Source organism: Callospermophilus lateralis, chromosome 17 (genome assembly GCF_048772815.1).
Source record: "Callospermophilus lateralis isolate mCalLat2 chromosome 17, mCalLat2.hap1, whole genome shotgun sequence".
Classification (NCBI taxonomy): Eukaryota; Metazoa; Chordata; class Mammalia; order Rodentia; family Sciuridae; genus Callospermophilus; species Callospermophilus lateralis.
In genome coordinates, this window is record NC_135321.1 from 13,564,420 (window position 1) to 13,590,231 (window position 25,812).

Here is a 25,812-nt window from a genome sequence, read left to right on the forward strand (position 1 = left end):
ACTCCTTTGTAATTGCTAAGATTTGCCCTGTGACATAATATATGGTCTATTTTTGAGAAGGATCCATGTGCTGCTGAGAAGAAAGTGTATCCGCTTGATGTTGGGTAGTATATTCTGTATATATCAATTAAGTCTAAGTTATTAATTGTATTATTGAGCTCTATGGTTTCTTTATTCAACTTTTGTTTGGAAGATTTGTCCATTGGTGAAAGAGGTGTGTTAAAATCTCCCATGATTATTGTGTTGTGATCTATTAGACTCTTGAACTTGAGAAGAGTTTGTTTGATGAACGTAGCTGCACCATTGTTTGGGGCATATACATTAATGATCATCAAGTCTTGTTGGTGTATGGTTCCCTTGAGCAGTATGTAATGTCCTTGTTTATCCCTTTTGATTAACTTTGGCTTGAAGTCTATTTTATTTGATACAAGTATGGACACTACTGCTTGCTTCTGGGGTCCGTATGAGTGATATGATTTTTCCCAACCTTTCACCTTCAGTCTGTATATGTCTTTTCCTATCAGATGAGTCTCCTGTAGGCAGCATATTGTTGGATCTTTTTTTTTTAATTCATTCTACTAGCCTATGTCTTTTGATTGGTGCATTTAAGCCATTAACATTTAGGGTTACTATTAAGATATGGTTTTATTTCCAGCCATGTTTGGTTATGTACGATACTTAACATGATTTGTTTTTCCTCTATGCTTAGTTTTTCCTTTATTGTACTACCTCCCGCTGTTGGTATTCATTGTTATTTTTCATTTCCTCTTCCTGTAATGTTTTGCCAAGGATGTTTTGAAGAGTTGGTTTTCTAGCTGCAAATTCTTTTAACTTTTGTTTATCGTGGAAGATTTTTATTTCATCTTCAATCCTGAAGCTTAATTTCGCTGGATATATGATTCTTGGTTGGAACCCTTTTTCTTTCAGCGTTTGAAATATGTTGTTCCAGGATCTTCTAGCTTTCAGAGTCTGTGTTGAAAGATCAGCAGTTATCCTGATTGGTTTACCCCTAAATGTAATCTGCTTCCTCTCTCTCGTGGCTTTTATGATTCTCTCCTTATTCTGTATGTTGGGCATCTTCATTATTATGTGTCTTGGTGTGGATCTCTTATGATTTTGTATATTCGGTGTCCTGTAGGCTTCTAGTATTTGGATTTCTTTTTCGTTCTTTAAGTCTGGGAAGTTTTCTAGTATTATTTCATTGAATAGATTGCTCTTTCCCTTGGTTTGGACCTCTGTACCCTCTCGTATCCCAATAACTCTTAGGTTTGGTTTCTTGATGTTATCCCATAATTCTTGGATGTTCTGCTCATGATTTCTTAACATTCTCGCTGAGCTGTCTATGTTCTTTTCACGTTGAAAAACTTTGTCTTCGTTGTCTGAAGTTCTATCTTCCAAGTGTTCTACTCTGCTGGTAATACTCTCATTTGAGTTTTTAATTTGGTTTATTGTTTCCTGCATTTCCAGGATTTCTGTTTGTTTGTTTTTTATATCCTCTATCTCCCTATAGAGTTGATCTTTTGCTTCTTGGATTTGTTTATGTAATTCATTGTCAAAGTGATTTTTCATTGTCTGAATTTGATGAATAATGTCTTCCTTGAAACTCCAGATCATCTGAAGCATGTATATCCTGAACTCTTTGTCTGACATTCCATCAGCTGCAGATATTATCTCATCTAATGTTGAATTGACCTGTATTGTTTGTGGTCCTTTCTTTCCTTGTCTTTTCATACTGCTCATGATTCTTTCTAGCTTTGTGAAACTGTTGTGCAAATGTTTTTCCCCTTATATATTTGTATTGTTCTTGTATAGCTCCAAAATCCCTCTTTTGCGGAGAAAGACAATGTTAACAGATCCCAATATCAACAGTACATTATCTAAGCACAAGTTTTCATTATTAATACATTTATAGTTAGATTCTAAGACTATAGATATTGGTTTTAATTATTACTTAAGAATATATTCCTTAGTTTCATAAAAGGCGTACCATATCTGGTGGCATATAGAAAACTTAATTTCAGACAAAGGATGTTATACTTAGAGGGAAAGGAGTGAGGGTATGAGGTTAAACTAACTTAGCACCTTTGGAGAACTCTAACCACTAGACTGGTAATTTATGGAAGAATGTATAGACTCAACCTCCTATTTAGATAGTTACCCTATGTATAGATAGCAAAAGTTAGGAGATTGAAAGTGGGATAGAGAGAATACGAATTAAAAAGAAAGAAAAAAATAACAAGGAAGAAAAGAGAAATAATAGAAGGGAAAGGGAAGTAAGATAGAAATAAAGAAAAAAAAATGGGGGGGAGGTGGGTTATATGCAATTCCTCTGTATTATATTACTTTGGTAATTCAGTTGTTCATGCACAGTTCTTGGTTTCACATATGCTGAAGTTGTGGAAGAGAGAGAAGAAAAGAGAAAGAGAGAGGAAAAAAAAAAGACTCTCAGAACACTGTTCCTTGCTTCCAGTAGGTGGCGTTGTCTATTCCTAGCTTGAGCCTCTGTTTTCAGGGTGGTGGGTATAGCCAGTGTGAAAGGAAATGAGCTTCCACCTGTATCTTCCCTACTCTAGTCTCTGAGGTAGAAACCAGGTGCCTGTACAGTTGTTGTTTTGCGTTGATAGCTACAACCCCCAAAAGCTTGTGGGAAATATTTTGAGTTATCACGGCTAAGGGTGGGGGAGTTGGAAATCGGGTACCTGGATCAGCCGCAGAACCGTGCTGGTAGCCACACCCCCATTGATGGATTTTAAGGGTTGATGGGCTTCCTCCAGACTAGCACTCTGGGCGGGGCTGGACTTCCACGCCTGGCGTCTTCCTCCTCCGGTGTGGCTGGGCGCCTCGTGCGTCTTCCTGCTCCGGTGTGGCTGGGCACCTGGCGCGTCTTCCTGCTCCGGTGTCGCTTATATGATTTTCATAGTGTAGTTTTATAGTTAAAACTTTGGGTCAAGAAAACTAGATCTAGCTATAAGCTATTTCTTAGAAGAGTTCAAACAGCCCCAAGTAATACAGTTTAGTTTAAGATTTCTTTCTTGCATTTTTGTTTTTTGTTTTCTCAATTTTCACTATCTTTTTTTTTCAAGTGAAAATAAAAGTCAAGAGCAAATGTAACTGAAATGAGAAAACATTTTAAACGTATTCTTTTTCTTTTGTAGGTTGCTCTCTGATTCTAAACAGGTAGACGTTTTAAGAAAAGCAAGATTGTACATAAAACAGGGAAAGTTTGATGAAGCGGTAAGTAAAGTATCCAGGTATTGTGGACATAAATAGCTGATTAGCATTTCAGAGTTGGGGAAGGGCAAGGTATGGTGATGAAGAGCAGCAGCACATTGGGCAGACCAGGGAACTTTCCTGAGGATCTGCTTTGGCCATGGTCATACTTCTCTTTATTTCAGATAATATTAGGGCACACTTTTCTGGCTTAGCATTAGAAATGAACCTTATTCCCATTTTTTAAAATGAGAAAATAAATTTCAAGTAACTGTCACTTTCTTATGTAAAATATTTTAGAATGCCATGCATGTGTCATTGCACTATCAGAAGTCTAATAATGCTGGGTGCATGGCTCAAATCCCAGCTACTCAGGAACCTGAGACAGAGATGGCAAGTTTGAGATCAGCCTGGACAAATAAAGTGAAAAAGGACTTGACTGTAACTTAGTGATAGAGTACTTACCCTGAATGTTTGAGTTCCTGGGTTCAATCCCCAGTGCCAGGAAAAAAAAAAAAAATGAAGATCTAATGATTCATACTGAAGTTTTGATTCTTTCCAACTCCTTCCCCATGTTTTTCTTTAGTTTTTTTCTTAATTAAATGTTCATATACTTTTAAAGTAAGAAAGAATTCTGTTTTCATTTTATAAAAGTGCCCAAGTAATTGGAAACCATGCATTTCCAATATTTGTTTTTATTGTGATTTTAAATGATAAACTTTTCTTTTCCTCTGCAATAGTAAGCTATTTTAGTGATGTTTTATAATGGTCTTGAGTCATTTGATATGAAAATATATAAAAGGATGTGTGGGGGTATACATGCACACATATATACATTCACACATTGGGAATCTCCATTATTTGGCACCCTTAGTAGAGAACCTTCATTTCTTCTATGTGTCATCTGAAGATCATTTCTGCAAAAAGAATTATTTTAGAATACTACATATATCTTAAATGGTTTACATTAAAATGCCCCTTTTCGTCAAGATTTAAAAGTTAATTGTATTCTGGAATTTTTTTTGTACTTGCAAGAAGATTCTTAGACAAAATCTATTCTTAAATTTGTCATCTATAAGCTCACTCTGATTTACTATAGTGGTTTAGCTGTTAGAAACTTTTTTTCTTTCTTTGAAATTTAGATTTTCTTATTCTTTCCAGGTGCAAGTTATATGTTTTTTTTCCTCTATAGGTTTCCCTTTGCACAGAACTGATTCATCTTGCATTAAAAGGATTGTCCTATTATCACACTTATGACAGATTCTTCTTGGGCATCAGTGTTGCTATTGGTTTTGTGGGTTGGACTTCTTATGTTTCTTTGCTGATCATCAAGTCTCATTCCAACCTAACAAGAAGTATTAGTAAAGAAGTTAAGGTAGGTTCAGAAAATATAATTAAGATTTACATGATGGTATAACAATCACCAACGAAAGAAATTTAACCAGATTATGTGTAGTGAGTTCATATAATGTGTAAGTCTTTGTGCTAAGTCAACTCTTTATTTTTCTTTGTTTGTATTGGTGTATTGGATCTCTTTTGTTATCTCTAGTTCTTTATTTGTTAAGAAGATGTATTAATATTGCTCCTGTAACATATGAAGGCTATAATCTACATAAATAATTTAAATTCTGTAGTTAATGATGTTGATTTCTGCTCTTTTTTGTAACTATTTAATGTAAGTATTTTATATCTTTCTAGTATAGGTAATCAGAAAACTACTTCAAAGCAATGTAATTAACCTTATCTGCTATTAACAGTTTAGGAGCTGAAAATTTATGATCAGTTGCTCCAAATATTTCTGAGTAATGTATATTTTTCTGTAATTTATTTCTCCTTCAACTTTCTGAAATTACTCAAAATACCAAATTCTAATAGAACTTTCTGTTTATTTTAAGAATGTACCCTAGTTTACTGTAATTTCAATGAAAAACATTTAAGAAACCTCTTTAAACACAGAAAATATAATAGTACACGTATAGTTTTACTGCATTGAAACACTTCTCTTATTTAAAATAAATTGCTAACCAGGATTTACCAGTGAAAATATGCCACTTATATTTCCTTTTCTTCATTCTATTAATAATTACAGTGCCCAGATCCTCTAAAGAGTAATATATTTTCATGTTATATTTTTGATAATAGTAGTCTGCAACATTTCCAATGATAACTTTTCTAATTTTACATTTTATTTTTCTGTAATGGAGGGCAGAACATTAGTGTTTATTTCAATTTGTCAAAATGCTTGCGTATCTTATATAATTTCCCGCAAGTAATTTTAATTATTTGAATATATGTGATGTTGAGTAAAATAGGAATAATTTCCTGTGCATTGTAGGAAAAAACACAGAAATTACTGTGTTTTAGTAATGGGTATATCTAGGTAGTCTACTGGGTACTTTAAATATATTCTACTAACCAAGACTCATAACAGTGCTGAGGTAAACATTATAATTTCTGTTTACAAAAGAAGAACCTGAAGCTGAGGGTAATTAAGTGACTAGCATTGCTAAAGACCACTCAGCTATAATGTTTAAGAACTAAGATTTTAATCCCACAAGGTTTTGTGCCAAATATTGCTTTTTATCTTTATCCTGATATTCAGGTCCTTGGGAAAGGAAATGATGTTTTTACATTGATATGTCAGCAAGATTTATACCTGATAGTTCTTTATTCATCTGGAGAATGTATCCAATATTCATTGAGTGTATAGTACAATGCTAGATAATATGTGGACTATGCAAAGAGATACATAGTTCAGATTTTGACATTAAGGATCTTAGAATTAAGTAGGTAAGATATGTGCACACATAACCAACTTACCAGATATTGGTACACTATACTCCATTATAAAAAACAACCTGAATATAAGTTAAATGAGATGATATAAAGACTGTCATTTCTTAATTTGTTCTTTTTAGATATCCATGACAGAGGAGTATATTTTGACATATTATACATACATGGAGTATAACTTATTCTAATTAGGATCCCCTTCTTGTGGTTGTACATGATATAGAGTTTTACTGGTCATATATTTATATGTGAACATAAGAAAGTTATGTCCAATTCATTCTACAGTCTTTCCTGTTAAGACTATCATTTTAAATAAAGGCGAACTCACTTTAACTAAGGTGATGATAGCAAGGATGGAGTAAGTCATAGTAAAAGTTTAATAGACTGTAGGGAGAGGATGAGAATTAAAGCAAATTGAATGATGAAAATAGGCAAAGCTGGGAAAATGGACTATTATGCTGGGGATGGTAAGTTTTTATTGAGCCCTACTACCCAAGACTGTCCTGAATGTTCTAAATGACAAAACTCATATTTTCTAACACTTAAATTCTCATTGTTTCAACGCTATAGTAACTTCAAAATAAATTTGGGTGGAATGTAGTAGGTTTGTTCAAGTGACTGATAAGAGATATACTGACAGTACAGGCCAAGGAAGTCAAAGGCTTTAAATGCTGAACTATAACATTTTCATTTAAGTGGAAAATTGGGATATCAGTAGGAGATATATATTAAGCATTTAGTGTAGGAGGTGGCTTTTCAGTTGTGGGGATTGGTTAACCAAGTCCTAAATCCATAGGTCAGGCTATCAGGAAGGCAGGCTGGACAAGCAGACAGCAACTAAAGCTGCAACCAGTAGATGAAATTTGTATTTTAGGGAAGCTTCAATTCTACCATTAAAGTCTTTCAACTGATTGAATCAGACCCACCCATTTATGTAGACTAAATCTGGAATACTTAAAGTCAATTGGTTATGGATTTTAACTATGGCTTCAAGATACTTTTTACAGTAACAGCTAGGATAGTGTTCGAATAATTGGAGATGATAGCCAGTCAAGTGGACACATAAAACTGACCATTATAGTTGAGATCATTTCATGTATTTTGAATCCTTTGGTTCTGTTTGCAAAAATATTTTTATTTCCCTTTAGTGTAGAGTTTACAGTGTTGATACAACCTCAACAGTTTCATAGGAGGAATAATATATCATAGTGTATAGCATGAAGGAAGTGTGGAAAGCAGTTAGAATGTCAGATAGTTGCAGCTGTGTTCTGATTAGAATGGGGTGTAGGGAAGCTTTGCAGAAGAGGTGATTGCCAAAGAAGAATCTTAAAGAGTGGGTAGAATAACCCAACAAGAGAAAGGATGTTCTCAGCCTGTGCCCGGAGAGAGGTAAGCTAGAATGGTCTGTTGGAAGAACTTTAAGTGTATAGAGCACCTGTAGCAAAATGAGAGATGACTTTGCAACAGATATTATCATCCATTGTTTGATGAGGGAACAGTTTCAGACAAGCTAAATGGTTTAGTCAAATTGACAAGCAAATAGAATGGTAGCATCAGAATTAAATTTAGGTGTGACTCTAAAGCTTATGTCACTTATACAAGACAGTGTTCCCCAGATCCTAGAGTCATTTCTGATTTATTTACTATTATAGGCAAATGCTGTGAGTAATCTTTTTTCCTTGAAATGTAATTTTCTACGTCTCCTTAATTAAGTTCTGTATTTAATTTTGATATATGCTTACCTTCTCCTTATCCCTTGCTAGTTCAGATGTCTTTTGCTTTATAACCAAATATTCTTATTTCATCCCATGACTACTCTTGCTTTCCCTTGGACCATTACTGTCTCTCACTTCTCTCTTTCCAGTGCTATCACTAACAGGTTTTTATAATGACCTGGGACTAATGCAAAAGCGAAGAAGGAGAGGAAAGAGAATAAAAATAAAAGTAATAACAGTAGCCATCATTTACTAAGCAGTAGTAATATTCTAGGCATTTTGTTAAGCTCTTTATATAATCTCATGTACGCATTATAAGCATTGCTAAGTAGGTATGAAATTATTCCCATTTTGTAGATGGGATAAAACTAAGTCTCAGAAAGCTTTAATACTTATGATTCCCACAGTGAGAAAGTATGGGAGCTAGGGTATGACATCTGATCTACCCAGCTCCAAACTCTTAAAATATTGTGTGTTAGCCCCCCCCTTTACAACTATGTCCTAGTTTATGCTTAATTCTTACTTGTTTTTGATAACATTTTATGCAGCAGGGAAGAACTATAAAAAGGAAAAGAATCTCTTCCTTTTCCTCCTTGAAATTCCCTACTTTCAGAAAGTAGTTGTTTATTGTTGCCTCATTTAGCTTTGGCTAAAAAAGCAAAACAGAAAAACCATGAAATGGAAGCAGAAGAGTAACATGTTTCCTTCCCACCCCTTCTTCTCTCCAGCTGTGTTTAACTCTTCTGAAAGTCTTTATTATACTTATTGATGTAACTGGCCCAGAGCATCCATTGGCCTGCCTGACCCATGGAGATTATCAATGGTGACATACTTTGAAGGAACTCCCTTGTTTGGCAGGTTGTTGGGAAGAGTAGATATGACTGAAAGGACCTGTGGTAGTTGGGCAGTGGAGTAGCCTGGGTAGCATGTCAAATTGTAGTTTGAATAAATAGAAACATTGTTCTAATTGAACATTAAGTCTTATAATGTATTATGAATTAAATAGGCTTTTGTGAGTTATCCAGAAAATTCTGTAAACATTTATAAAATTGAGAGAATACATTAAGTTTTGAACAAGTTATTATAAACAGACTTTAGGACCATGATCACTTGTGACTTCAGAATTGTCTAACTGTAACAATCCCACAATATCCAGTTTTTTCTTCTATAATATGTTCCTCAAATGACAGATTGTTTTCTTTTTGTTTTTTAATGTAGCTCTTTTTATTTATTATCTAATTGTAGAACTATTGAAAGACAGTAAAATGTTTTCTTCACTTTATAAAATCTCTTAAAAGCCTATCAATTAGCATAGGTTGTTGGAAGTATTTCAATATTATGTTTGATTTTCAGAAAGCAAGCCATCTCCTGCCATGTAGTTTCGTAGCTATTGGCATTTTAGTAACATTCTTCCTGCTGATTCAAGCCTGTCCCTGGACTTACTATGTATATTGTTTGTTGCCCGTGCCAATATGGTATGCAGTTCTAAAAGAGTAAGTAACTATCTTGCTGCCTTGTTTTTCACTTCATTGACAGCTAAATCTACATTTAAAATGCATTAGATTTCTGAGGCATACATCATCAAAGATATTTATAATATTCTCAAATCTCTAAACTCTCACTTTATTTATAACTATGTAAATGTTGCATATAAACATTCTTTTTATTTTACCTTTCCCTTTTGGCTTCATCTTTATTACACTGAGATAGCAGTTACCCTGTTTCCTTTTTTGTATATCTTTTATAAGAAAAAATGTGGAATAAAAGTAACATAATTAACATTGATTGTACTGGGCATAAAAATAACATATTTGAACATGTTTCACCATCTCAGAGTCCAGAATATCTTCATGTTTTACAAAGAAATTTACATTTTTTTCCCTATAAATTTCTCCCCCTCCTTTCCTGCTCATCCTTTCAGCCTAGATAAGTGAAACTTTGTAGTTAAGTCTAATACAGTAAGGTATACTGACAGATTAGTCCTTATCATTCACATGTGCTGTCAGTACTTTAAGTACTTTATAGTACTTCCTTACAAGTTGGACTTAAAATGGATTGTCACCATTCTAGAAAGCTTCAAAAGAAAGGATGTAAGGTGAGTTTTAAGCACTTTTAAGTAAAACCACTAAAACGAAGCTGATTCATGTTCAAAGACAGCCAGAATCATGTTGCAGATTTTGTGGATTTCTATATTTACATAAGCAAAGTGGAACTTAAACTTAGTCTTGCTTATCAAAATATCCTCTCAGAAAACTACACCCTTAAAGCTGACCAGGGGGTGAGAACCTAAACTAAGGATATCCTCAAGATTGCCTTACCTGTACATCATAACACTATGCATATTTTTATTCTAGTTTTTTTTCTTTTGTAGTACTAAGAATTGAACCAAGTGTTGTTTTATCACTGAGCTACATCCCAACACTTTTTATTGCTTTTATTTTGAAACAGAACCTCCCTTAGTTGCTCCTGCTTCAGCCTCCTAAGTAGCTGGAATTATAGTGTATATCACAAGGCCTGACTATTCTAATTTTTGATGACTAGCTTTGATATCTCTTCCATCATTTAAAAACATGAAGTATTAAAAATGTTTTAGTTTTTAAATATAAAAATAAAAATAGTATTAAAATGTTTATGTTAGTAACTATTTTTAAACATTGGCATAAAGATATTGACCAAAGAACATACTGTTACTTCTCCATTTGAAAGGACAGGGTTGTTGGATATGCTTATTTAGTTCAGATTTTTTTCTAATGTCATTTTCCCTGATTTTATAATTTTTGAAAGTTTTTTTTATCCTTGTGGAAAATTTTATTCTAGCCAGGCACAGTGGCGCACCTATAGGGGAATTGCGTGTTCAAAGCCAGCCTTAGTAACCTACCAAGGCCCTAAGCAACTCAGCAAGACCCTGTATAATTCATTATAATCTCTTTTTACTCTGTACTTATTCACTATTGAAAACAATACAAAAAAGGGTTAGGGATGTGGCTCGGTGGTTAAGCACCCGTAGGTTCAATCCCTGGTACCAAAAAAAAAAACAGAAGAAAATTCTATTCTGCTATAGAATGCCTCTGAATTATTAAATGAAGATAACACATTTTGAAAACATGTTTTACAAGAGTTTTTCATTTTTTTCCTATAAATTTCCTAATGATGAAGATAACATGTATGTTAAATTTTAAGGGAAGCTATGATTTTGAAAGTATTTTATATTCCATCTTTATATTTTTGATAGATTATATGGAAAATGAAACATAAAAATTCATCTTCCTCCTAGAAAATAATCTTCAAATTGATTATATAGAATAATCTCTTTTTATTCTGTACGTATTCACTATTGGAAATAAAAAATAATCTTTTGACTGGTATTAGCTTTCCTTTCCTACATGGACTGGTATTTCCTTTCCTTTCCTATTAATAGTTTGATAACATTCTGCAGCCATTGTTTTCAATCAGAAAAAGGTCATAAAGTAAATGATACTGACCTTTTATAATTACCCACTTAATGTACTACAAATGTTAAAAGTTTTTCTTGCCAGCAATAAAATATAAAAGTTATTGAGTATGTAATACATTTTTTATGGTTATAAATCCCCAAATACAATTATTGTACAATTAATGACATCTTAAATTGAGTTTGGAAAAGGTTATGTAGCTCAACCATAAAGTACAATTGGGATTTTCCCTTATCTAGGTGAGGAAAAACCTACCTTTATTTCATGAAGATGATTGAGATTTTAATATAAGATTGCCTAGGTGTGGGTTCATTATATTTTACTTCTGGTATTATATCTGTAATTGTATGTACCTGTGTTTAAACTTAAATAAGATAAGGCTCATTTATTGTCATTAATGTTTATAGAAACCAGGCAAACGGAGCTGGGATTGTGGCTTAGTGGTAGAGTACTTGCCTTGCATGTTTGAGGCACTGGGTTTGATTCTCAGCCCCCCCATATAAATAAATTAATAAATAAAGTAAAGGTTCAACAACAATTTTTAAAAATGTTAAAAAAAAAAAGAGAATTAAAAAAAACAGGCAAACTTTTGTGATCATTTCAAATTAATTCAAAAATTACATTTTTTCTAAAATACTTGTGGATTGCTCTCCACCCAAATTGTATGAGCCAAAGCCATTGAAATATATCTGTTGGAATTTATCTTACTTTTAAAATAATCTATGAGTGGAAAATTTCCTGATTTTTAGATTTGTGCAAAGTTTTTCTTATTTTTTGCTATTTGACTTTTTTAGTTCAATGCAGAGTATAAATATTCTTCATAAATAATCTCTTAAAACAGATTTCAAGTTATTCAAGACCTTGTTGCATCACTATTGACCTTTCCTCTGAGCCATTTTGTTGGGCACCTGTTAATCTGTACCTTGGGAATTGAAGTATTAGTAAGTAATTTACCAGATTGCATTTTCAGATTTCTTTCATATGTATGTAACTGGTATTCAATGACCTCATTTTCCATTCTTTTTGGAATGCATTACCAGGTTCTCAGTTTTTTCTACCGCTATATGCTTACAGCTGGACTTGTTATATTTGCGGCCTGGCCATTTCTCACTCAGCTGTGGACGCGAGCAAAGGTATAAGTACTCATTTTGACATAGAACAGATTATATGTAGTTAACTCAAGGAATTGTTTGTTTTTAAACCAAAAGGTAGCATGTGTCCTTAAAGAGTCTGGTCCTTTTGACAGGAGGCCTCATGTTGGCTTTAGGTTTTGGTGATTCACTTAGACTTGCATATCAGAATGAGCCAATTATGTGGTAATTGAAATGCTGAAGAAGCAGAACTGGTTTGCCCTTCTGTGAAGCATTTCCTGGATTCCTTCATCTTTAAATATCTAAATGATGGAGAAAGCTACACAGAACAGGGCAGTGGCTTAGGGGACTGTACTCTGAAAGTGAGTCTTGAGAAATCACCTCCCTCTCGGGCCTGAACCACTCAATTTTTCACCAGAGAAATATATATTTATTATATACTCTTCCTTTAGCTAGGTAGAGAATTATAGTGTATTTCTACAAAGAACACTCTTATGTTTCCACTTTGATACTTTTGACAGAGGATAAACATATCTTCTACCTTGGAGAATTTACAAAAATCTCTAATTAATGGAATTATTGATCAGTTTTGTCTTAATTAATTATAATAGTATTTATACTTATTTCTCTTCTAGACTCAATTAAAATTTAGTAATATTAGTAGCAGCAGCAGCAGCAGCAGTAGTAGTAGTAGTTTTCTTATAGATGCCATTATCAATATATGGTATAACATTAAGAAAACACTTGTTTTAAAATATCAGACCCAAGCTTAAATCCTATTTCATTTACTTGTTGTGTGAGATACTGCTCATATTGTACTGAATTCAGCACCCACTATGGATCAGGTCCGTCACCAACCGTTACTCTATTACTTTTTAAAGTAATGGCTGGGGGCTGGGGTTGTAGCTCAGTGGTAGAGCACTTGCTTGGTACGCATGAGGTACTGGATTTGACCCTCAGCACTACATAAAAATAAGTAAATAAATAAAATAAAGGTATTATGACCACCTACAACTAAAAAAGATATTTAAAATAAAAAATAAAGCAAATGGCTCTAAAGCTTTGCATTTTCTTTTTAGTTTCACAGTTGGGTAGCCTGAAACACTGAAAGCAGGTTTCACTATATTTGTCTGAAGACAAACAATATTTGTCTAAAGATGACTTTTTTTTCCTTGATTTTAGGTCACCTCCTTGAGTTGGACTTTCTTCTCTTTGCTCCTGGCAGTGTTCCCACTGATGCCTGTTGTAGGTCGAAAGCCAGATCTCTCTTTGGTGTATGAACAGTATCTTCTTTTCAGTAGTTTTTTCCCCTCAGTCAATACTGTGAAATTTGAACCCAATCTTGATTATGAGTTTAAAATCATATGAACAAACTAGGCATAGGTCTGGGGTTGTGGCTCAGTAGCAAAGCGCTTGCCTCATACATGTGAGGCACTGGGTTTGATCCTTAGTACCACGTAAAAATAATAAATAAGCAAACTAGTCATTAAAATATTAATATCAAATTATTAGTCATGATTTTGGCCTAAGCTAAAATCATCAAGTCTCCTTGGAGATGCTTCTATTCCAGCACAAACAATAAAATTATGCCAAACAATGGAAACTTAACAATATCACAAACACACAGAAAATGAAATTCTATTAAAAGATGTAATTTAAGATAATGTCCCATGTTTTTTATCTTTTTGGTTCTCTGTAACCAAAATATCTGAAAAGAACAACTTAGATGAGGAAAAGTTTATTTTGGACTTACAGTTTCAGGGGCTCAGTCCATGGTCAGCCTACTCCATTGCCCTGGCCTGAGGTAAAAGCAAAATGTCATGGCCAAAGAGATTGTCAGAGGAAAGCTGATCAGCTCATGATAGCCAGGTATCAGAGAGAGGGAGAGAAAGGAGCCAGGGACAACATAGTCCCCAGGAGCCCACCCTCAGTGACTCACCATCCATGCCCATGTAGTCCATCACATTATTAATTCATCAAATGGATTAATTCACTGGTTAGATTTTAGCTCCATAATTTAATAATTTTAATTCTGAACATTGCTACATTGGATACCATGTTTCTAATGTGAGCTTTTTCGGGGGAAACTTCATATCCAAACCATAATAATCCCCCAAAAGTCTAGATTTTCTTTCTTTCGTGTATTGGGGAACTGGAAAAAAAAAAATTAGCTTCATGTGATAAAATGTTTTGTTGTTAAGGAAAAAGGTCCAAAAACCATTGTGTTATCCTTCTTTGCCTTTGAGCATGTTCACACTAAAATGTCTTAGAAAAAAGAATTTTTCTCCTGATCTGAATATAAAGATCTTTATGGCACCAAACTATTTACTTGGTCAACTTTTCTATGTATCTTACCTAAGTTATTCATTCTGTTGATGTGTTTATTTCCCCTCAATATAACCAAAATAAATCTAAATCTTTTAACCATATTTTAAAATTATTAAATAACCTACCAGTTGTGTGTGAATGTGTATCTCTGTGTACTTGGCAAGCTAAATGATCATTATTTCATTTAACATTTCCTTTCTTCTTTTCTAATGATGTCATCATCCTTGTTACTGTCTTCTGAATTCTATAAGCATTTAAAATACATTTTAATGTAATCTTTAATAGATGAGGATATATCTATTTTAGCAAAAAATATTAATTTTTTAAAGTATGTGCTCTAATTTAGGAGTTTCTGCACATTTTTTCTCATTGGTGCAAGAAAACAATATGCAATACATCAGGAATTATCTCAAGAAGTCAGTTTATTAGTAGAACACAAAATAATTATATTGAATTTTAAGACTATACTGTCTAAGCCATACTTCATTAAATAGTGTTATCAAACATTTTGCAACTATCATAAACTATAAATAGTATGTGAGAAAATGAATTTAAATATTTTCATTTATTTCTTACTGAAGATTGCTCTTTGAGCTCTTCTATTGCTTTTGTGAAGCCCTTTTATTTTATCAGCCTTTGCCTATCAGTCCTGCTCAAGCAGTATTGACAGTTAAGCAGAATTTATCTTATACTAAAAGAAAAAGAAAGTATATAATAGTCCATAAAAATTTGCCTCTTGCATATTCTATTAAAGATGACTGCAAGAAGAAATAAACCTATTCAAATATAAAAAATCTAATTTGTATTTTTAAAATAATGTTTCTGTAAATTTAAATTGCTCAGTGATTTTAACTATATGTTGGCTTCTTGCTATAGTTACATTTGTAACTTCTTTATTTTAATTCCTGATTTGTGGAGAAATTTTTATTCTGTACTTGATCTATCACAGCAACTTCATTCTTTAAAAAATTACAAAGATGCATGTGAAACATAGATTAAAATTGGAGGAAAAAGCAAAACTGTATAGTATATTTGTAGTGTCCCTATTATTTTAGTGCACTAAAGTAAAAACATATTTACCAGCAAGTCAAGAGTCCATATTATTTTTATAAAGGAAAAGAAAGAGAAAAATAACAAAGGACTTCATTCACACATTGCTGTTTTTCTTAAGTTTTAATATAATTATGTATATTAATACTTTTCTTTATGATTCTCAGAATATAGTTGACAAACAAAAAGCAAGCATTTTCCTGGGGATACCTGCTTTGTATTGTTTAGGTGTCTTCCTTATTTCTCCTAACCTAATTTCTTTTCTCTTCGTTATATTTGGGTTCCAGATCCTGACTTGAATATAATTTCAGTTGTATTGTGTTATTCACATTTTTAGGGGGTGAGAAATAAAGCTCAATAGTGCACAGTTTCCTTGATATATCAGTCACCTTTGACTTCAGAAGCCATTCTATACCTCGTATTCTTGAAAAGTATAATCTGTTATTTCATTACTGGGGTTGTAGCTCAGTGGTAGAACATTTGCCTTGCATGTGTGAAGCCCTATGTTCAATTCTCAGCACCACATAAAATAAATAAATAAAGATATTGTGTCCATCTACAACTAAAATATTTTTTTAAAAAGAATGTAGAATAATGTACTCACCTGCATGCCACCTTTGTGACCACTGTCCTATTCTTCCTTTAGTCAGGGCAACTGAGGAAAGCACCAGGGTCAATGCTAGAAAGGAACTGTTTGTCCCTGCTAGAAATAATTTAGATTTTAAATGTTATACTTTTTATGTGAATAAGTAAGTGCTCATAGTCGAAAAATGTATGTTATAGATGCTAATAATATATTTATTTAGCTATCTTTTATATTGTTTACTTTAAATTTGTTCAATTCAGGCTAAGAATTATAGTAGTTGGTATATGTAAAGTAATTTTTAAGTTGAATTAAAAAAATCAGGTAAAGCTATTAAAAGTTGTGGAATAATAAATATATCCTTAAAATGTTTTATACTAACATTTTTAATATTTCCTGCTATACTTCTGTGTCCATTTTGCTGCTGCTTCTTGAATAAATCAGATGATTGAGAAATTCTATATTGGAATAAAATGCATCATGTGATGTGTTCAGGAAATGTCTTAAGAAAATTTAAATTGTGAATTGTATTTTGAAACAGAATGAGTGCAGGCTTGCTGGTTCTTCTACTATCCCTGTTTGTTATAACATCTCTCATCAAAAGAAAAAATAGTTTTAACAAGGAAGAGTTATTGGTCCATCTATTACAGGTGAGTTGCAGATTTTCAATACTATGTTTTATACCAATGATATAGCAAAATATGTCTTATAGTCATATTTAATTATGTTCTTAATGTGCCATTATGTTTATGTCATTTAATATCCTCCAGCTAAGAAGAAAGATTTCTAAGATAGAAATAGGTTCTCCCAAAGGTATGAAATAGCAAAAAGGTCAACAAGAGGCAACTGAAAGATACAAAGAGAGCAGAGAATTTGTAGTGATTTACAAAGTATCTGTACTGACCAAAACGTGAGCTGAGAAGAGCTTCCTCTGGACTGAATTTCTCTTTTGTCCTCATTTGAGACAAGATTCTTTGAAGTGAAAGCAACCTGTAGTATATTTATATGAAGAAAAGCCTTAGGTTAAGACCTCAGATGATACCCTAGTAGAATATAAACTTCATCTTGGTTGGTGGCCTTAGTGTAGTGAAAAGAACTTTGAACTCCATGTTTCAAAATTGAGTCAATTCCCAGTTGCACTGTATTCTACATGAATAATTTTCAGAACTTTGACTTCAGTTTGTTTTTAACCTGTAAGTAGACATAATATCTAATAGGGCTGTGAGAATTTTAGAGATTATATAATGAAATATTTTATAAAGTTTTATCTTTTTTGGTTGTTGGAAATCAAGATTGAAACTACTTTTTTTCTTTTTAAGTAAATAAATAACCACATCTAGAACAGTGACAAGAAACAAAACTCATATGAGTCTTCTCAAATTTCCTCAGAACAGAGTTGGAATAATAGAAAATATTTCCCAAAACAGTCAAAAATAAAAATATGCCACATAAAAGATGATAAGTTAAATGCATTCTTAGAGAACTTATATAAAGAGAAGAAATGCTTTGTCAAAGATCCTGTCAAGGGCTGGGGACATAGCTCAGTTGGTAGATTGTTTGCCTTGCATGCACAAGGCCCTGGGTTCAATCCCCAGCACCAAAAAAAAAAAAAAAAAGATCCTGTCAAGCCATTGAAACATGTTTCATTTGAAATAGTGCACTTGCTGGCTTTACACCAAAGCCAGAGTAGCTTTGACAGCATTCACCTATCATTTCACCAGAACTTTGACAGAAATGAATGTTTCTGACTGTTATTCTAAAGGAGCAAAGAATGAATGTCTTGCTAAAATTGTTATATGCTTTGTTAGAAAGACCCAAATGTTAGGTAACTCCATTACAGTGTTCCTTTTTGCATTCATTTTATTAGCTTGCATTAATTCCTGTACTGCCTGCCATACTTTATTGACTCCAAGACACATTTTTATCCCATTTTAACATCTCTGAAATTAGAATGTGTCTTAGAAGCCAAGTGCAGTGATGTATGCCTGTAATACTAATTGTTCAAGAGGCTAAGGCAGGAGGAAGATTCCAAGTGTGAGCCCAGCCTGGGCAACTTTAAAAGACCCTGTCTCAAAAATTTAAAAAAAAAAAAAAGAAAAGAAAAGAAAACTGGACTGTAGGTCAGAGACAGAGCACTTACCTGGCTTACATGATGAGGCCCTGGGTTTAATCTCCAGCACTGTCCCAATACTCCAAAATGTATCTTCCAGTTAAAAGGATTGTAGGACTATGTTATAGCTTTAACAACAGCATTGTTTTCTGTTTTGCTTCTTAACACTGAAAATATGAGAGTAAATTAAATGTTTCTCTAGGAAACATTGGTAGTGAGACCGCTAATCCAAACTCTAATAAGAAAATTTAGTTTGTTCATAGTCAAAATTTAGCTCATTTCTTAGATGCAATTAAGCTACTAGTTCAGGTTCAGCAAACACTGTTCTAAAGAACCAGATAGTAAATATTTTTAGATTGATGGGTAATATGGAATCTTAACAGATGTTCAACTCTTCTATTTTAATACAAAGAAAAACAACAGGTGAATGAATGGGAGTAATTATGTTCCACCAAAACAGTATTTATAAAAATAGGACACCAGCCTATGAGTTATAGTTTGTCAACTTCTATACTAATTTATAAATATTCTCTGAAGAGTATTTATACTTTGTTTATTCCCTCTGTTATCAATATTCAGACCACAGTTGACTGAATAAATCAGTAGTACTATAGGAGAGGTCCAGAAGGAAAAGGCACTAAGTTATGTACATATCACCATCTTTGTTTCCATACTTTTAAGAAGTATTTATAACAAATACTTCCAAATAGAAATTGTAATGATATATGTCAAAAATGCTCTTGAAAATGTAAAGTGTTTCATGTCATACTTACAAAGGAGGACCTTTGTTTAATATAGGAATGCTAATGCTTAGCCTTGGCCACAAGAAGGTGCCCTCATCCAATTTCAATACCTTGTCCAACATTAGTAGTATTTTGGCCAGTTCCAGTTGTTCTCAGCACTTTCCTAAGCATTTTTTTTTTTTTTTCCCTGATAGACTTTCACCACCTTCTCTTTTATTGACTGGTTGTTTGTGTTTTCAGATGCTGAGCACAGTGCTTTCCATGTATGTTGTGTATAGTACCCACAATAGTCTACTCAAGAAACAAGGACTGCCTCTTATGAATCAGGTTGTGAGCTGGGCAATATTGGGTAAGCAGCCACTCAAACCAAATGAGATAACTTTACATCAAGTCCCTTATCTCAAAATGATCCATTTATGTCCATATTATTGTTATTTAAAGAAACAATTTTGTTGCAGGAAAATAATAATAAATAACCAGCTATTATTTTTGTTTCTTTCTGGAATTTGACAAAGAAAGATGGAACTCTTATGAACCCATGTGTTAGTAAGAATTACTTGATAGAATATTTAAGACCTAATAGTAAGATTGTTTATTATTAACATTTGATAAAATCTACTGAGTCATTCCAGAAGAGAAGAGAGTTTCCTGAAGGGGATTTTGTGTTTAATTTTCATGTCAATTCATAAATTCTGAGTTCTTATATAGAAACCAGGAAACAGTTAAATTTTATGTGTTTCCTTCGTGAAAATAACACACATTGATAACCTTCCAACATATTATACATTTTACAAAGCCAGTTAAATGTTTTAAAGCATATTTCTCTAGCGCTTTTATGTAAGAACATTGGAATGTATGTATGAAGCAAACCTGTAATTTAAAGGATGTACACTTTCCCTTCCAACTATAAGACAAGAACAAGCTCTTAAGTCCAGGTTTTTCACTGAAAAAAGACATTTTGTGGGCTGGGGATGTGGCTCAAGCCATAACACGCTCGCCTGGCATGTGTGGGGTGCTGGGTTCGATCCTCAGCACCACATAAAAATAAAATAAAGATGTTGTGATGTTGTGTCCACCGAAAACTGAAAAATAAATATTAAAAAAAAATTCTCTCTCTCCTCTTTCCCCTCTCTCTCTCTCTCAAGCGTTACGGCTTGAGCCACATCCCCAGCCCACAAAATGTCTTTTTAAAGAGAGCGAGAGGAGATTTTAAAAAAAAAAAAGACATTTTGTTATGTCTGTGAATGATTTGGCATACAATTTAACTTTTAAAAAAATGATTTCTATTGTCTATCCTTTAAAAAGGAAAAGATCTTTGGGACTTTACATTGAAAAGAAGATTAAGAGATACCAACGTTTTTCCTTGGATTGTTTTTATTGTTGCTTTGTTTTGTTTTGTTGTACTAGGGATTTAACCAACAGACACCTTATCACTGAGCTGCATCCAATTCCCTTTTATTTTTTATTTTGAACCAGGATCTCACTGAGTTACTTAGGGCCTCACTAAGTTGCTAAGCCGCCTTGAACTTGTGATCCTCTTGTCTCAGTCTCCCAGGTCACTGGGATTATAGGCAGGTGGCACTCCTCACATCTCCTTGGATTGCTTTTAAAGTCCAACAGAGGCTTAAAAAATGTAACAATAGGAATCAGACATGATTCCTCCTAAATTTTTGTTTTGCTCATTTTCTAGATGCCTTGGTTAGTATTCAAATGAAAGTTATTATTGTACAATAATAGCTATCTACCTATTTATCTATATTTAAGTATACATAATACTTATGTAAAATTTCATTAAGAGCATTCTACAGGTTACGTTTACTTTTTTTTAAGAAAGAGAGAGAGAATTTTTAAGAGAATTTTAATATTTTTTAGTTTTCGGTGGACACAACATCTTTATTTGTATGTGGTGCTGAGGATCGAACCCGGGCCACACACATGCCAGGCGAGTGCGCTACTGCTTGAGCCACATCCCCAGCCCCGGTTACCTTTACTTTTAAATAATCTTGATTAATATTTGCATTTATTCTACATAAGCAATATAAAGGACTGCTCTTTCATATTAAAAACATTGTGCTCAGTATGTATTGTATTCTGGCACTGTTCTGGTCCCTAAGATGTATAAAGATTGACCAAATTTCTGCTTTGTTGGAGCTTATATTTGTAGGAACAGAGGAGCTAATATTCTAGTGAGGAGAATATTTATATAATGATCTCTCATGTGACATGTTTTGAAATACACAGAAAACCCCAAAATTGTCAATAGGAATTATAATATTAAAGAGAAGTCTTTCTCTTATATCATGTAACTTCACAAATATTCAGTCCTATAGGACACATATCAGCAGACAAATAGCACATGTCGAATAATAATTGGAGATCAGGTGTTCTTAAGCAGCTGCCCAACTCCTGCTTGCTGCATAACCTCATGTCCTTACAGTGTAGCCTTACTCAGTTCCTTAGTTTTCTTATCTAACTAGGAATAAATCACAAGGAAAAAGACAAAACAAAATTAAAATCCTAGACTTTATCCATATATCATTATATCTCATTTTAAATCTATAAAAAGACCAAGAAAACAGAACATTACAAGAATTATAGAAAGCTATCACTCATTTCTTGTTCTTTTCCTTTATCTGTGTATATAAAAATTTTAAGTGTTTTATTGATTCAATTTTTTTTTCTATCCTGTCATCCTTATTTTTTCAGCTGCCTAGTAATGACCTTTATGGCATTTTCCTTCCTTTAATGACATTTACATTTTTAATATATATGGCATCTCACTCCATAGATTGTCACTCAATTTATTCTCATTTCATTATGATGTGATAGAATGCAGGATATCTCTCTCTCTCTCTCTCTCTCTCTCTCTCTCTCTCTCTTTTTTTTTTTTTTTTTTTTTGGTGTTTGCTAAGAGTTGCTTTGTGGAATAATATATGGTATATTTTAGAGAAGGATCCATGTGCTGCTGAAAAGAAAGTACATTCGCTCATTGATCGATGCAATATTCTATATGTCTGTTAAGTCTAAATTATTTATTGAGTTCTATAATTTCTTTGTTTAGTTTTTGTTTGGAAGATCTATCCAGTGGTGAAACATGTATGTTAATGTCACCCAGTATAATTGTGTTGTAGTCTATTTGACTCTATTTCAAGAAGAGATTGTTTGATGAACATAGATGCTCCATATTTGGGGGCATATATGTTTATAATTGTTATGTCCTATTGATGTATGGTTCCCTTAAGCAGTATGAAATGTCCTTCTTTATCCCTTTTGACTAACTGGCTTAAAGTCTATTTTATCTGATATGAGGATAGAAACCCCTTCTTGTTTATGCAATCCATGTTAAGTGGTGTGCTTTTTCCCAACCTTCCACCTTCAGTCTGTGGATTCTTTTCCTATGAGATGAGTCTCTTGAAAGCAACATATTATTGGGTATCCTTTTTTATAATCCAATCTGCCAGTCTGTGTCTTTTGATTGATGAGTTCAGGCCATTAGCATTCAGAGTTATTATTGAGGCATGGTTTGTATTCTCAGTCATTTTGTTTGTGGCCCACTACAGCTGTCAAAGCATACTTTATAGTGGGAAACTTGGTAGGAGGAGGGATTAGGGAAAGTCAGTTTCTGGACAGTAAGTTGTCTTGAACTGAGATATAAGTGCCTAATTAAGAGATGAGTTGCTGAATCTTGAGTGATATTTCTTACTTCATTAGAAAATAACAAATTAGGCATTGAGGAGTTAATATCATTGTAGTACATTTATTCTGAATATAAATTGAGAAAATCTCAGTTATTTAAAATATAGCTAAAACAATAAAATGTAATTCTAATTAAAAATGTGAAGCTTCTGGTTTCTTAGAGAAATCTATAAGGTAAATATTTCCACATGATAAAGGTCACACAAATATTAAGCACCGTAAATGACAATAGATGATTTAGAACTTCTAAATTTGCAATGTGTGTGTCTTCCGTGCTGACAGATGGCCTGCTTTGTTTTATTGCAGCCTCTTCCTTGGTGGTGCCACTGCTGAGTTCTCCAGTTCTCTTTCAGCGATTGATTAGCATACTTCTTTCCTTGATGTCAACCTACTTGCTGCTAAGCACAGGGTATAAACATAGACACATTTTTTAATTTCATAATAGAAATTTTAAGTGACATATTGACATTTTCTCTATTAGTATTTAAGCTGTGGAGATAAAGAGTATTTTGTAAATCTTGAAGTATTAATTATAAATATTTTCTACTCTGTATGTAATCTGATCCATAATCTCCTATTTTCTTTATCATTTTCATACCTTGTCTGTTGTCTTTTTCTATTTTTTGTACTGAAGTTGCTAAATTTTCATTCAACTACAGTGTTAGAAAATTCATTCCATCTCTAAATGTTTAATCTAAACAATATCTCAAAGACTTAGAAGGATTTTCATTTTGAGAGGGCTGGGGTTATAGCTCAGCGGTAGAGCGCTTGTCTCGCATTTGTGAGGTACTGGGTTCCATCCTCAGCACCACATAAAAATGAATAAATAAAATAAAGATATTGTTTTTTTAAAAAAAGGATTTCATTTTTGTTGCATTCTTTTCATGCATTTTATTATTTTGGTTTATTTTGGGTACTAGAGAATTTACCCAGAGGCACTTTACCACTGAGCCACATCCCCATTCCTTTTTTATTTTTTATTTTGAGATAGGGTCTTGCTTAGTTGTCCAGGCTGGCTTCAACTTGCAATCTTCCTGCCTCAGCCTCCCAAGTCACTGACATTACAAGTGTGGGCTACTATACTGGCTCATGCTTTTTAAATGATGCTTTAGAGCTGGGGTGTAGCTCAGTGCCCTTATCCAGCATGTGTGGTCTCTGAGTTCAAGTCACAGTATTGCAAAAAAAAGAAAATATATATATGGTCTAATTTATTTGTTGTTATTTGAGTATAATATTTTGGTTTTATTCTTATTCTTACATGTTTTACAGTCAAATATTCTTTCAAGGAAATTTCAAAATATTTTCCCAAAATTAAATAATTCATTTTATTTATTATTGAAATTTTTTTTACAAAATAAAATAAAGTCTTCAGTAGCTTGATTTAACATGAATTCTGAAGCATTCTTTAGAACTTAATTATATACACTCCCTAATTTGAAGGAAAGAATTCTTCACTTGCTTTCAAATTTCATCCTTATGAGAGTGAGAAATATTTACATTTAACACACAATAGAACAAATTGATCAGTAGTACAGACAAATTGAATAAATACTACTCAAAGTTCAAATTTTGGCCCAAATAGAGTATTTTGATTCAAACTAGACTAAACCAAGGGATTTACCCGTGTAGATAAGTTTTAAAAGCCATTTGGGTCCAAATCTGGGTTAAATCTTTGGGAAACTTGCTTGTTCTAATTCAGGATTTAGAGACAAGTTCTCAAAATCTTTTCATAGTTGCCCTTAACATCCTAAGTGACCTTGAGAGTTCTTGTAAACTCAGATAGGAAATGAAGTAGGATTCTAAATCTTCTTTTCTCCTCAAAGCTTTCCACACCTTCTATCTTCTCTCTTTTCCCTGCCTAACCAGATGTGGGCCACAGCTATGAAGATATAATATGAGCATGACAGAAATTTCTACCAGTACCTAACAAGATCTTAAGATGGACTTGCTTTGAGATTTAGAACTTTGAACTTTCAAATAAAATTTGAAGTATGTGACCATATATTCAAGAGTGTTAACCATCATAGGACCTTAAACCCCTTCACGTTTTCCTCCTTTTTAATGAAATTTTATAATAAATAATTTTGTTATGTTAGCACCCTTCAAGGTAGAAATGAATTAGAATATGCACATATTTTTAATCTAAACAAGAAAGCCAAAAAATAAAATTATTTCTAACCCACCATTTTGGTATGACATACAAATTTTATTAAGAGATCTTTCTTTTTAATTTTTTTTTAGTTGTCAATGGACATGTATTTATAACGTGGTGCTGAGAATCAAACCCAATGCCTTTACATTCTAGGCAGGCATTCTACCATTGAGCTACAACCCCAGCCCTAGATTTTTACCCAGAAGTTGACTTAAGGAAATAAATATTTGAGTGGTCCAGAAATAATGTGCTAGCTTCTATATAGTCACTTAATTATGAATAAATTCATTTCCTTTTTGGACCTTTAAATTCTAAAGCAGTATATGTTCAAATAAATATGTAGTAAATTAAAAAATAGGAACAAACCCAGAAATAGATCTGGTTTGTTGGGTTAGAAATGAAGGAGGGAAGGAAAAAAGGGAGGATACTTAAGTTTAATTTTGAGTGGAAAAACTTTTATAATGTAGCATTAATTAAGCATATAACTTACCTTGGGGGTGCATATTAAAGGTTTTAAATCATCAATTTAGTGGTCATGAGAGATAATAAAACAGATCATCAGAAGGATGTTATTTTAAGAAGAAAAAATGTTAGAGTCCATGTCTAAAATCAAAATATTAAGGCCAAATATGACCTTATTAATGAATGCATTAAGAGATATAGTATTCAAGATCAGAACCTATATTTAGCTTTGCAAAAAAATAAAAAATATCTTGAAATAGTGCAGTCCAATCATTAGGTTACTACATTTTTTTCAGTGTCAGATCAATTTTACATAATTTATTCTACCTGTTAGGGTTCAGCATCACTATTTTAGATAACCTAGAGGTTTCTCTATGTAAATTAAGGAATTTTCAGAAATATAGGATACTTGAAAGAAATGCAGCTT

General features: G+C 32.9%; 1 protein-coding gene across 1 annotated transcript in view; it reads left to right on the top strand.

Annotated features, from left to right (window-relative positions):
- Positions 1 to 25,812, top strand: part of Pign (phosphatidylinositol glycan anchor biosynthesis class N) — a 121,559-nt gene that overhangs the window by 55,199 nt on the left and 40,548 nt on the right. The window contains exons 14-22 of the mRNA XM_076836960.1: positions 3,156 to 3,234; positions 4,403 to 4,585; positions 9,072 to 9,211; positions 12,012 to 12,111; positions 12,211 to 12,303; positions 13,444 to 13,535; positions 16,764 to 16,872; positions 19,316 to 19,424; positions 23,078 to 23,180. Of these exons, the coding sequence (XP_076693075.1) occupies positions 3,156 to 3,234; positions 4,403 to 4,585; positions 9,072 to 9,211; positions 12,012 to 12,111; positions 12,211 to 12,303; positions 13,444 to 13,535; positions 16,764 to 16,872; positions 19,316 to 19,424; positions 23,078 to 23,180 (1,008 nt within the window). The remainder of the gene's footprint in view (positions 1 to 3,155; positions 3,235 to 4,402; positions 4,586 to 9,071; positions 9,212 to 12,011; positions 12,112 to 12,210; positions 12,304 to 13,443; positions 13,536 to 16,763; positions 16,873 to 19,315; positions 19,425 to 23,077; positions 23,181 to 25,812) is intronic.